General features: G+C 34.2%; 1 protein-coding gene across 3 annotated transcripts in view; it reads left to right on the top strand.

Moving 5' to 3' along the window:
• Nucleotides 1-4578: 4578 nt before the first annotated feature.
• LOC111422288 (FERM and PDZ domain-containing protein 4) overlaps nt 4579-14059 on the top strand; it is an 87853-nt gene continuing 78372 nt past the window's right edge. The window contains exons 1-2 of one of the 3 annotated variants that reach the window (XM_071194831.1): nt 4579-4941; nt 13835-14037. In XM_071194831.1, coding sequence (XP_071050932.1) covers nt 13871-14037 — 167 coding nt within the window. In that variant the 5' untranslated portion in view covers nt 4579-4941; nt 13835-13870. Of the gene's footprint in view, nt 4942-5980; nt 6364-13834; nt 14038-14059 lie in introns of those variants that run through there. The other 2 variants (XM_071194832.1, XM_071194829.1) reach the window with 2 other exon arrangements.

The following is a 14059-nucleotide window of genomic DNA, read 5'->3' as shown; positions in this document are numbered from 1 at the left end:
GGAATAGTGTACGGCCTTGGTATAGCAGATTAGCCGCAAGTATTGAGTATAAATTCACAATTTGTACTTTAAACTTTAAATGCGTTTTTCTCGAAACGTACTTTTTACAACTTTCTATCGTTTGACCTAGAGAGAAACTGATACCTTATACAGGTGTCCGGTATCTTCCACATCAGAGCATTATACGGTTGTAGCATACATTATTCTGAACCGATCTTTCTAATAAAATTTTTTCGACAGGTTTATAATAACCGCACGGGAACTGTTTAACGACGACCAATAACGGACGACTTTGATTCATCGAAAAAGTTTATTTTTCTTTCCATGACGAATCTATTGGTGAATACATGTGGGAAACGAGTTATCATCGGCGTAGCAGACCGGCCGAGGGTGGCACCGATTACCTGAGTCTGATTTGCGATCTGCTGATTGGACAAAAAACAGTTCGTTTAAACAATTCCCGTGCGGTTATTATAAACATTTCGAAAAAATTTTATTAGAACGATCGCTTCAGAATAATGTATTCTACAATCGGATAATGCACTGATGTGGAAGATATCGGACAGCCTGTATACATATGCTTTTTTTGCAATAAACTTATTTTAATTTAACTAGGCGCCATTTTATCAATAATTTTTTTTTGCTTAATTCTAGTCCAGAGGATAATCACATGTACATATATAGAAGAGAACACCATTTGATTTTTCTGTATCAAATCGTCTCAAGGGTGGATATCGTGTCAACCAACTTCACATGGCAACGTTGTTGAAAGACATGGCAGACGTTATTTCTTATGAACAAATGTGTTTTTAAATAAATAAATATATCTTCTAAACTTAGGCAAAAGATTAAAGTAAAAGTAGTTTGGCAGCCAAAAATTACGAAAGATATCACTTTATTTAATAGAAAAAGAGTTAAGTTTATTATATTAAAAAAAGCTTATGTAACGATTTTACTAACGTCGCCTCAAATCGTCTCCATAGCTTCTCAACATTAGCCGGATAACGTTGAAGTCTAAGATCAATCATGTCCCAAACATGTTCGATCAGATTTAGATCCAGAGAAAGAGCTGGCCATGGAAACATTCGTATACGGTGCACTTCCACAAAGGTCTGTACAACACGCACGATGTGCGGTCTGGTGTTATCGTGCATGAATAGCAGACGTGAGCCCCGCCGAACGTAGGGAAGCACAAGGGGTCGTAGTACGTCCACCATGTGTAATCGCACCCCATACCATAATGCTCGGTTGACGGTGGAAGGGCGTTCTTGCACGAAGTGCACAAGTAATTTAATTATAATTGTGATTGCCTTGAAATTTGGATGTTGGAGTTTTTGGATGTAACATGCATGTGGTATTCAAGCGTTCTGTGGGTTTTGTCGTAGATTGGTGTGTATCAGTTTTCGTCATTTTTATCATTTCTCCAGTGGGCGTATTATTTTTTGCCTCTGGTGACACGACAGGTTTTATTAAGATTGAAGCCGGGATGGCATATTATCATGAGTAATTGAGACCTTTTTCTCTACGTCAGATCTTTGAAGCTGGTCTATATAACGTTTGATTACATACCCATCATCTAACTCTACTAAGTAAAGCAATTTCCCTAATTTCTCAACTATTGTTCCTAGTTTCCATAGCGTTGATGTAAAATAATTTCTGGATTGGACTCTTTCTCCTAGGCGTAACTCCTTGCTTACGACTGGTTGGTCAGCAATTTAGTTCTTAAATTTCTCTTCATAAATAATTCTGCTGGGGTTTTGTCTAATCCGGTTAATGGTGTTTGTAGCGGGATGTCGTGGTGCGATGAAAAAAATACGAATATCATTTCTATTGCAGAAATTCAGGAATTCTTGTGATATAAAAATTGTTGCATGAATCGTGATAGACCTGTCCTGCCGAAGATCTCCTTCATCCTATACAGGGTTGATGCTGTTGTTGGAGCTGTTTTTGTAATTATTATTTCTGGCTATTTGGACTTAGCATCCACCATGATAAAAAAGAAGTTTTTTGAAAAGGACCTACATAATCCATATCCACTCCTTGCCATACTTCTTCTGGAGTATCCCATCCTCGTCGGCACTTTTTGTGTTTGTGTTGATTCGGGATATGCATAAATAAAATAACACGGTAAAAAGCTCTTCGCGGTGGTACAACCCTCAACGCGTTTGCGCAATAATACATAATAGTTTTTTATATACAGGGTGTTCCGTGACTCGACCGACAAACTTATACCATATATTCAGGGGGTCATTACGATCAAGAAATGGTATATACCTATAGGTGAATTCCTCTTTGTTTAGGAGATATCGAAATAAAAATAAAATGGTAAAAGAAAATTTATTAATTTATTTATTTATGAATGGGTAGCTAATTAACACAAAATTACAGCAGCTGTTCAAAATCAGAACCGCATTTTCTAAACATGCAGCTATCCTTCGTGTCATAGAATATTGCCAGTTAATTACTGCCAATTCATTCTTTAGGGAATTCTTCAACTATTCTGTCAATCAACTCTTCGCTTGTATCTGGTTTACGATTACTGCTATACACACGAGCTTTGAGGCAACCCCACAGAAAAAAATCTAGAGGCGACAAGTCAGGTGACCGAGCTGGCCAATTTACAGGCCCACCTCGTCCTATCCACCTTTCCGGAAAATTTTCATTAAGAAATACCGTCACTTGTCTCCCAAAATGTGGTGGTGGCCCATGTTACTGAAACCACATGCCACGACGAGCTTCTAAAGAAATATCTTCCATGTAATTCGGCAATTCTTCTTCCAAAAAGTGAAGGTAAGTTTTCTGCAAAAAAAATGAGGCCCAATAAGATGATTATTTAACAAGCCGCACCACACGTTGACGGAATAACGATATTGATGGTTAACAACGATTGTTTCGTGTGGGTTTTGATCCGTCCAGATGTGAGAATTACGTGTGTTGTTAATACCATTCCTTGTAAACTGGGCCTCATCCGTAAAAAGTATGTATGAAATAACTTCTAAATTATTTTGTAACCACTGGTAATACCGTACTCGATTTTCTAAATCTTGAGGAAGTAAATGCTGGACTTTTTGTAAATGATAGGGAGGGATAAAGGCCATCATAGTGCAGAATTCTCCTTACATTGGTTTGAGGGATTCCCGTTGTATCAGATGGTATGAGATTCTACGAATACTGGTAGAAGGACTTCGTTCAACTGCATTTAACACTGGTACGACGTGGGTCCCGTCTCTCTCAAGCAACGAAAAACGTTTGAAAATGTTGTGTGGTGAGGCACAATGCAATCGGGGTATTGCTTGAGGTACTCCGTTGCTGCAGCACGTCCACTTCCATTGCAAAAACCATATACGAAAACCATATTCTGCATTAGTAAAATGCGACATAATGGCAGTACAAAAATTATTAATTTGTCAAACGTTAAATCGCCAAGACTGTTAACTTTTTAATTCTTTCAATATCCCGAAATAAGGAGGAATTCACCTGTAGGTGATATACCATTTTTTGATCGTAATGACCCCCGGAATGTATGGTATAAGTTTGTTGGTCGAGTCACGGAACACCTGTATATTTTTGCATCTTGTTGTATTAGGATCTAAATTATTGATTGAACCTCAAAATTTGTTGAAGTTTATTGGATTATTGGAATTTTTTAGGTTACAATCAACTTTCTTGAGCTACTGTTAATCTTCTTGTTGAAAACGATCGTTTTGGTGACGTGTCTTAGATTTGATTATGTTTTCATGAAATATTGTAGGATAATGGTAACAACTTGAAGATGCACATATAAGATGTATAAGATATTTTTCTTATACACATAAGAAAAATATATGAAGAACAAAATATAACAGCTACTAGAAGGAGGCTGTTCTCTGAGTACATCAAGATTCAGAAATTACAATGGATTTCCAAAGTAATTGCTTAACAGAAAAATGCAAGAAGTGAGACTCAGGAGAAGAGCGGGAGTAAGACGAGACAAACAAAGACGCCAGGGATATATTTGGGATACCAGTCTACAGAACCTTTGAAGAAGAAGAACAACTCAGTTCATATTTTTAAAATGCTAAAATAAATAGTGTTGTAAATCGAGGTTTTACTGTATTGATAACAAGGCGCCATCTATTAATGAATAGTTCAATTTAATTATAATGTATACCCCTAAAATTAATTGGTGCTCTTTTATGTAAAAACGCCATCTATTATTGAAACAAAAAACTTTGTGTATACTCGAAAACTTTAAAGTTGTTAGTTTTAAAGCTAGGTTCGAATCGAAACTAAAGGCGATTTCTTGCGGAGCCAGAGGGGCCCCCGGGACGACGGAGACGCAACGTCGTCGGCCTCGTCGCCGATAAAACATAAAATATGTTTAAAATTTATTAGGTTCAAAGGAATTAAAGATATCAATTTAATGAAAAAAGTATAAAATTTTTCCTGATTTTGTCTGAAAAGTGTTTCTAGTGCCATCTAGTGTTGGATACATAAACTTATAAAGTTAAGTTAATATTTTGTCGGTAAATTAGCGATGCGTTAACATCACGAAGTAGTTTAAAATATCTATTATTTCTTTGAAAATATTTAAAATTAATCTTATTAATCAATCTTTACCTAATCTTTGTCTTTCCTTCGATTTACATACATATATGGTTATGAGGAAATAAGACTGGGACAAAAGATTGAAGAATTTGAGGCATTTCGCCAAACTTCTTAGGGATGTATTTAACATTAAGGTTGACCTCAGCAAAGCCCTGGCATTTACACCAGCTATCTTGCATATACAGGTTTGCGAGAAGAGTTCCTTTGGCATGCATTTTAATTAAAGCTAGAATAGCCCATTTTTCCAGGACTCTCCACATAAAATAGTGCATTAGGGTTAGGATTAGCTAGTAGTAATGCCATTCCAATGGGATGATCAAGTCAGGAAATTGAATTTCGTACCATTCGATGCAGGTTTGTACACTTTTATGTATATATTTTTACGTTTTTTGTATACAGTGAATTTCACTTAAGATGCAATATATAAAAATAGATTTTCATAGAAACCAGGGCGTACCAAAGAAATTGTATATACAGGGTGTATCTGAATGATGTGCCCAAACTTCAGGTGCTGATTCTTTAGGCAATTTTAAGGGTACATTGGTATATGCACCATGGGCGACTTCGGCTCCCCTAAGGAGCTACACACCTCCAAAACTGGCGGAAATCTTTGTCAGAAATATTTTTGACGTTTAAATGTCACTGTTTTTCTTACTATTATTATTGTTTTTCAAATTAATTTTTCAATAAAGTTCATGGTTCATACCATGGGCGACTTCGGCTCCCCTAAGGAGCTATACCCCTCCAAAAATGGCGGAAAATTTTGGTTTAATTTTCTTTTCTCAAAAACCATAAACGCTAGGAAAACGAAATTTGGGGAATATGTTTAACTCAAAGTAGGGCACGTTTTCATCCTATTTGTACTTTCAACCTATCCTTCTAAACTACTAAACGTAACCACCCCCTTTATATTTTTGCTAATTCTTTTTATACAGATGGTAAATATATTAAAAAAAATTTACACCAAGATTCAGAAATTACAATGGATTTCCAAAGTAATTGCTTAACGGAAAAATGCAAGAAGTGAGACTCAGGAGAAGAGCGGGAGTAAGACGAGACAAACAAAGACGCCAGGGATATACTTGGGATACCAGTCTACACAACTTTTGACGAAGAAGAACAACTCAGTTAATATTTTTGAAATGCTAATATCAATAGTCTTGTAAATCGAGGTTTTACTGTATTGATAACAAGGCGCCATCTATTAATGAATAGTTCAATTTAATTATAATGTATACCCCTAAAATTAATTGGTGCTCTTTTATGTAAAAACGCCATCTATTATTGAAATAAAAAACTTTGTGTATACTCGAAAACTTGAAAGTTGTTAGTTTTAAAGCTAGGTTCGAATCGAAACTAAAGGCGATTTCTTGCGGAGCCAGAGGGGCCCCCGGGACGACGGAGACGCAACGTCGTCGGCCTCGTCGCCGATTGTGACATCCACCAGTACGCGAACTGAGGCCGTGACGTTTTTACCATTTAGTATACGCGGTGGTACGGTGAAAGTGGTGTTGTATATCGGCGCGTCGCGAGAGAGTTTCGTCAAATGGTGCACATTTAAATACCAAACTGTGTTAATAAATCGCGTTTCGAATTCATTTCAAAAATCAAAATTTAAGCAATTTATTATTTTAATTATTTTTTGATATTGGTAATATGTAAAAGAAGATAGCCACTTTTTGAAAGTAGAAAATTGAATTTTTTTTTGAATACGAACGAGGAAATTGGTAAAAATGTTGGTGTTTCTGCCCCAGTTTGTTATGGTGTTTTTATAGGGTGAGTAAAATAGAGTTTTACGATTTGTTGACGGAAGGGTTGTTAAAAAAAGTTATGTTCCGGTGGTGGTTCGATATTTTGTGAAGTTGCCAGTTTGTTTGTACTCGAATAAAACTGATTTCATATATATATTTTAAAGGTATTTTTAAAACGGCGATAATAAAAGAAAATAGAATGATATTTTTAAACATAAAAAAATGTTATAATTTTAGTACATAACTAAGCTCAAAAATAATTTTTACTCATCAATACTTCAAATTTGTATAGTCTCCATAAATAAAAATTCACAATAATTCCCATTGTAATTTTGTGAATACACACATGTGAAGAGTTACATCGTGCCTCAATTGTTATTCGCCGACGATGCGTCATTGTTTTGTTTCTGACGATGATTTCTCATGTAGAAAACGATTCCTACTCTTAAATAACAAATTACAAAACATCCATAAGCTCATTTATCATTGGATTAAACACGAAATAAGCAATTTAAAATTAAAAATATTAACTGGAGGAGGTATTAATGCGCCACCTACATCGTATGAGTATGGCGGAAACAGCTTATTAAATCCAACGAAAAAAAAAAAGCGTTGCGTCAGTAATTTTGAAATACAATAAGGTGAGGGAGCTCATTAGCTATTTTCGTTCGTCAACCAAAAATAATGTCCTCTTCATCTACTTCCTTGTGTACACTCTATTAATATCGAGGAGTGTGCTTTTAGAGAAAGTGTTATTCCTGGCGATTCTTCCGTTATTATTGGACGGAAAAGAGAAACTACTTGGTTTAAATGTATTTCTTTTTTTTTTCGATGCGTATTAAAGAGACATCTATCCTCGATCACGTTTTCCGATCACGTACGCGAATTCTATTCCGTTTAGGTCTTCCAGTTCTTTGGTTCGCAAAACCTGCTTTTTCCACCGTTGGGAGAACTTTCGAAAATATACTCGGACTTCATTAATCATTCCTTTGGGTTGGAACAAACTTTCGATTTGTTCTAAATTTACTAATTCTAAGAGTAAGCAAATCCTCAGGAGTACTTTTGCAAATTATTTTGTAATTTGATTTAGTGTTGCACTTCGTACTTCGTCTAACAACTTGACAAGTTACAAATTTCAATTTAACATCAAACTCTCATAAGGATTTAAAGTTATGAATAAATTTCTATTGATCTAGCTTATTATGTAGACTTTATTGTTCTAATATAACATTCAATTCAAAATTATTTATAAGTCATTATTGTTATTAACTAATTATATATCACCAATCGTCATTGATACCTCTTTGAATCCACTACTTTCCTAAAGGTGCCTTTTGTGCGAGAGAGATTGGGAGATTTGCTGATGACGATCACGTAACGCCAGTACGTTTGGGGCAAACCTCCGTTTGTCTAAATACCTGAAAATTGGTTGAAGTTTATAGGTCTGTTTTGGTTCAATATTGCATATTAAATGTATGCGCAGAAAGGTTCAGAACCAAAACAGGCCTTATGTTTTGCCGGTAAAATGTACTTTGCGCATGCAATGAATTTCAATTTTAAGCTTTCAGGGGATATCTATAAGGTTTTTAACATATTTCCATGCACTTTCTGATAATTTCCAAGAAACTTCAAGGATTTTGAAAGTTTCCAAAAACTGTCAAAGTGCTCCAGGGACTTATTTGAGATGAATCAGGATTAACAAAGAGTTTTAAACCATTTCCAAGAACGTGACAACCATTGGCAAAAAATTTCCGAACCTTTCCTAAGAAATTGAGAGATTTTTAAGTATTTCCGAGGAGTTCCAAGAACTGTCAAAAGGGATTTTAAGATTTAGCGGCAATTATGTATTTCAATTTTAAGACTTCACACGATACTTATAAGGTTTTTAACATATTTCCATGCGCTTCCTGATAATTTCCAAGAAACGTCAATGATTTTTAAAGTTTCCAAAAACTGTCAAAGGGCTCCAGGGACTTATTTAAGATGAATCAAGATTAAAAAAGAGTTTTAAACCATTTTCAAGAACGTGACAACCATTGCTAATAAATTTCCGAACCTTTCCCAAGAAATTGAGAGGTTTTTTAGTATTTCCGAGGATTTCTAAGAACTGTCAAAAAGGATTTTAAAATTTAGCGGAAATGAATTTCAATTTTGAGACTTCAACGGATATCTCTAAAATTTTTAACATATTTCCATGCACTTCCTGATAATTTCTAAGAAACGTCAATGATTTTTAAAGTTTCCAAAAACTGTCAAAGGGCTCCAGGGACTTATTTAAGATGAATCAAGATTAAAAAAGAGTTTTAAACCATTTTCAAGAAAGTGACGACTATTGCCAATAAATTTCCGAACCTTTCCTAAGAAATTGAGAGATTTCTAAGTATTTCCGAGGATTTCCAAGAACTGTCAAAAGGGTTTTAAAATGTAGCGGAAATGAATTTCAATTTTAAGACTTCAACGGATATCTCTAAGATTTTTAACATATTTCCATGCACTTCCTGATAATTTCCACGAAATATCAAGGATTTTAAAAGTTTCCAAAAACTGTCAAAGGGCTCCAGGGACTTATTTGAGATGAATCAGGATTACCAAAGAGTTTTAAAACATTTCCAAGAACGTGACGACCATTACTAATAAATTTCCGAACCTTTCCTAAGAAATTGAGAGATTTCTAAGTATTTCCGAAGATTTCCAAGAACTGTCAAAAGGGATTGTAAAAGTTAGCGGCAATGAATTTCAATTTTAAGATTTCAGCGGATGTCTATAACATTTTTAACATATCTATTTCCATGCACTTCTTGATAATTTTCAAGACACGTCAAGGATTTTGAAACTTTCTAAAAACTGTCAAAGGGCTCCAGGGACTTATTTGAGATAAATTAGGATCATTTTAACATAGAGTTTTAAACCATTTCCAAGAACGTAACGACCATTGCCAATACATTTTCGAACTTTTCCTAAGAAATTGAGAGATTTTTAAGTAGTTCTGAGGATTTCCAAGAACTGTCAAAAGGGATTTTAAAATTTAGCGGCAATGAATTTCAATTTTAAGTCTTCAGAGGATATCTATAAGGTTTTTAACATATTTCCATGCATTTCCTGATAATTCCCAAGAAACGTCAAGGACTTTAAAAGTTTCCAAAAACTGTCAAAGGGCTCCAGGGACTTATTTGAGATTAATCCGGATTAACAAAGAGTTTTAAACCATTTCCAAGAACGTGACGCCCTTTGCCAATAAATTTCCGAACTTTTCCTAAGAAATTGAGAGATTTTTAAGTATATCTGAGGATTTCCAATAACTGTCAAAAGGGATTTTAAAATTTAGCGGCAATGAATTTCAATTTTAAGACTTCAGAAGATGTCTAGAAGGTTTTTAACATATTTCCATGCATTTCCTGATAATTTCCAAGAAACGTCAAGGATTTTTAAAGTTTCCAAAAACTGTCAAAGGGCTCGAAGGACTTATTTGAGATGAATCAGGATTAACAAAGAGTTTTAAACCATTTCCAAGAACGTGACAACCATTGCTAATAAATTTCCGAACCTTTCCTAAGAAATTGAGAGGTTTTTTAGTATTTCCGAGGATTTCTAAGAACTGTCAAAAAGGATTTTAAAATTAAGCGGCAAAGAATTTCAATTTTAAGACTTCAGAGGATATCTATAAGGTTTTTAACATATTTCCATGCATTTCCTGATAATTTTCAAGAAATGTCATGGATTTTGAAAGTTTCCAAAAACTGTCAAAGGGCTCCAGGGACTTATTTGAGATGAATCAGGATTAACGAAGAGTTTTAAACCATTTCCAAGAACGTGACGAACGTTGCCAATAAATTTTCGAACTTTTCCTAAGAAATTGAGAGATTTCTAAGTATTTCCGAGGATTTCCAAGAACTGTCAAAAGGGATTTTAAGATTTAGCGACAATTATTTCAATTTTAAGACTTGAGATGATACTTATAAAGTTTTTAACAGATTTCCATGCACTTCCAGATAATTTCCAAGAAACGTCAAGGATTTTGAAAGATTCCAAAAACTGTCAAAAGGTTTCACGGATTTATTTGAGATGAATCAAGATTACCAAAGAGTTTTAAACCATTTCCAAGAACGTGACGACCATTGGCAAAAAATTTCCGAACCTTTCCTAAGAAATTGAGAGATTTTTAAGTATTTCCGAGGAGTTCCAAGAACTGTCAAAAGGGATTTTAAGATTTAGCGGCAATTATGTATTTCAATTTTAAGACTTCACACGATACTTATAAGGTTTTTAACATATTTCCATGCGCTTCCTGATAATTTCCAAGAAACGTCTAGGATTTTGAAAGTTTCCAAAAATTGTCAGAGGGCTCCAGGGACTTATTTGAGATGAATCAGGATTAACAAAGAATTTTAAACCATTTCCAAGAACATGACGACCATTGTCAATACATTTCCGAACTTTTTCTAAGAAATTGGGCAACTTTTAAGTATTTCCGAGGATTTCCAAGAACTGTCATAAGGGATTTTTAAATTTAACGGCAATGAATTTCAATTTTAAGACTTCAGAGGATATCTATAAGGTTTTTAACATATTTCCATGCACTTCCTGATAATTTCTCAATTCCGATATACCCAAATCTCCCAATCTCTGTCGCACAAAAGGCACCTTAAGAAGTACACTTTAAATGTTTGGGCATTGGTTTTAATCAGCAACATGGTATGGGCAGAAAGATCTTGGCTATATTATTCTACTAGTAAGGGAACTGGTTTTTGTCTAGTTTGTAAGCTTTTTTCTAAAACTATTATATCAACTGGATTCTCTGATTAGAAACATATAGGAGTTTGTTTAGAAAGTCATAAAAACTAAATAAAAACGAAAGCTAAGTGTTAAAGATGTTAAAGTTGTTAAGAACAACTATGAGAAGAAACCAATTATTATCATGAAGTCATAAAACAAATCACCGCAGTAGTTAAATATTTAAGCTCTACAATTAATAGCAGAATTTACTCCATTCCTGCGTCAACAAATCCTACAACGAGAGCTGCGACCAAAGTCTTCTACTTCATACTTATCTAAAAGAGCTTACGAACAAATAATAGAGATAATGGGAAAACAGGTGATAATAGTATATTATTATATGAGCATATAATGAGGGCTATTATTCACGAAGGTTAAGTTTATGTCACGAGCGTAGCGAGTGGCATAATTAACCTGAGTTAATTAATTTATGCTTAAATCATACGAAAAAAGGAATTTGTTTAGGTTTTTTTAATGTCAAACATTTAGAAACTCCTAAAAAATTGAATTAAATTGACGTTTTTTAAACTTTTAACGTTTCAAATAATTATTATTAGTCTGGTCAAGATGGCTACCCGTGGATAATGATTATTATTCACCGCTATTATTCACTCCGTGAAAAATGACTACCATTTTGTTTTAGAAAACTCATTCATAAGGTATATATTATAAGGTAGTCGTGGACAAAAACAATTATTAGTGATATAAATAACGATTATGCGAAATACTACTCTATTGTGATGGACTCGACGTCAGATTTGTCCCACAATGATCAACTAGCCACTGAAGTGCGATATTGTTTTAACGAAAAAGTGTATGAAAGGTGTGTTTCTTTTATCAAAATTAGCAGTCACACTGGATTATATTTGTTTAATTCTCTACAAGCATTTCTACAAGAACATGGTCATATTCTGGTTAATTGCAGAGATCAATATAATGGGTTACAAGTACATGTCAAAGAAAACAATAAATATGCTGATTATGTGCTATGTGTCATTCCCTAAATCTTGTTGGTAAGGAAGCTGTTAAGACTTCAACTCAGATCATTAATTTTCTTGGAATAGTTCAACAAATATATGTCTTCTTTTCTGCTTCTTCCCACAGATGAGCTCTTACATAGTGAAGAAAAACTTAAATTTTCAAAAAAGTCTTGCCATGATCAGAGCGTTAAAAGGTAGTTATGGCAATATAATGGCAACACTAAAAAGTTTTAGTGAGAATACACATGAAAAGCTCGATTAAGCTTCGATTTAATGTAATTGGCAAAAAGTTGCAAACCCCGGGCTTACACATATGCGAAATACGGGAGCAATCAGATGAAAGATTAAGAGAACATGAAGAGGCAGCGAAAAAATGGGTACAGATGTAGGAAAAGACTACAGTGATATAAATAAGAGGAGGATTACTTCAAAATTTTCTGACAAATCGATGGAAAAGATATAAACGATATAGATATATATATAAAGATAAAAATATAAAGAAAATTGACCTGGAGGGACCTGGAAAAGGTGGTGTAGGGCCCGATTCAGTGGTAAAGCCCAGGTATAGTAACTTCATTATTTAATATCACCAACTTAATTCATAGGATTTTTCTGCAGAAGAAACATATTTCCAAAGAATTAGAAACCAGTTAAAACTTTTACAGAATATGTTAATTGTTGCCTAAGGAATCCTATTTTTGCATACAACACCCAGCATATCCCGAGAGAAAGATTCAGAAATCAAACTTTAAGCAGATTTTGCAAACCTATCTTTGAAAGATTTGATCTTTTCTACAAAGATGCCAGGAGATAATCGTAACGCCAATATTCCTCAAATATAAACACCACATCGACTCTGCAATGCATTCCGCAATTGGTTTTATTATCGTGACATCATGAGTTTGACCCATGTGACGTGGCATTCGTGAATTGGCAGGAAATGAAAATTTCCGTCCAGTTTATAATAAATTTCCAGGATAACGCTCGTCTATAGTGTGATTTCAGTACGACTCAGAAAAAAACATTGCAGACATCAAGACATTGAGAAACTTGATTTGGATCTCAACTCGATCTTGTGTGGATCGACATTTCATAATACATAGTTGCAGAACTTTTGGAAAAGTGTATAGAGAAGACAAAATACTCACAAGAATTAACGATTTGACGGTTTTTAAGAGTAATAGAAATTAAAATAGTCAAAGTAATGTGACAGAAAATAATACAAGGACTTAAAACTTTATGCATATTTCTTAGTAATTATTCGAAAACATTTTGTTATTCCTTTCACTTTAAGAAAAGAAAAATCCTGCTAAAGTAACATAATACAGAACCGCTCTCGTTGCTTAACAAAGTGCGAAATATCTTTTCGCCAACCTCACGTTGCGTAACCGCACCCAAACGAAAGTGATAGTGCTTTAAGACAGAAAAAAATAAATTTTCGCCCGAGAAAACGGATACAACACGGGAAGTGTGTCGTTATTATGGGACGAAAGTTGCGCAATGACAAACAACAAACAGTTTTACGTCTTTTTTCAAATCATACTAAACGGAAATTGTGATTTTATACAGAATTCGATCAAAAAGTTATTTTAATCTTAATAGAAATCCATATTTAAATTATTATTGAAATATTCAAAAAGGAGACCTTGAATGGTGAACGATTCTATGTTAATGTAGTCGCGATTTATTTAATTAAAACAGTGGGCGATTCAATTGCATTGAATCATATGTTTTCTTTTCCAGGTGTTTTTATGTATGCAAATTTAGAAGAAGACTCAAATGTTGCTTCAGGCGCAACCGAACGACAGTTCTTCAAAACTGGAAGATTACCCAAATATTCAAAGACAACAAAATGCCGCAGAATCACATACTCACATGCTCGATTACGCCCCAGCACCCGGTTGGACGGTTCATTCAACTAAAGAAGGTCGACTTTATTATTGCAAGTAAGTTTTAAAGATTGATATT

This window comes from Onthophagus taurus, chromosome 3, assembly GCF_036711975.1.
Source record: "Onthophagus taurus isolate NC chromosome 3, IU_Otau_3.0, whole genome shotgun sequence".
In the NCBI taxonomy this organism is placed as follows: Eukaryota; Metazoa; Arthropoda; class Insecta; order Coleoptera; family Scarabaeidae; genus Onthophagus; species Onthophagus taurus.
This window is presented reverse-complemented; position numbering and strand designations above follow the sequence as displayed.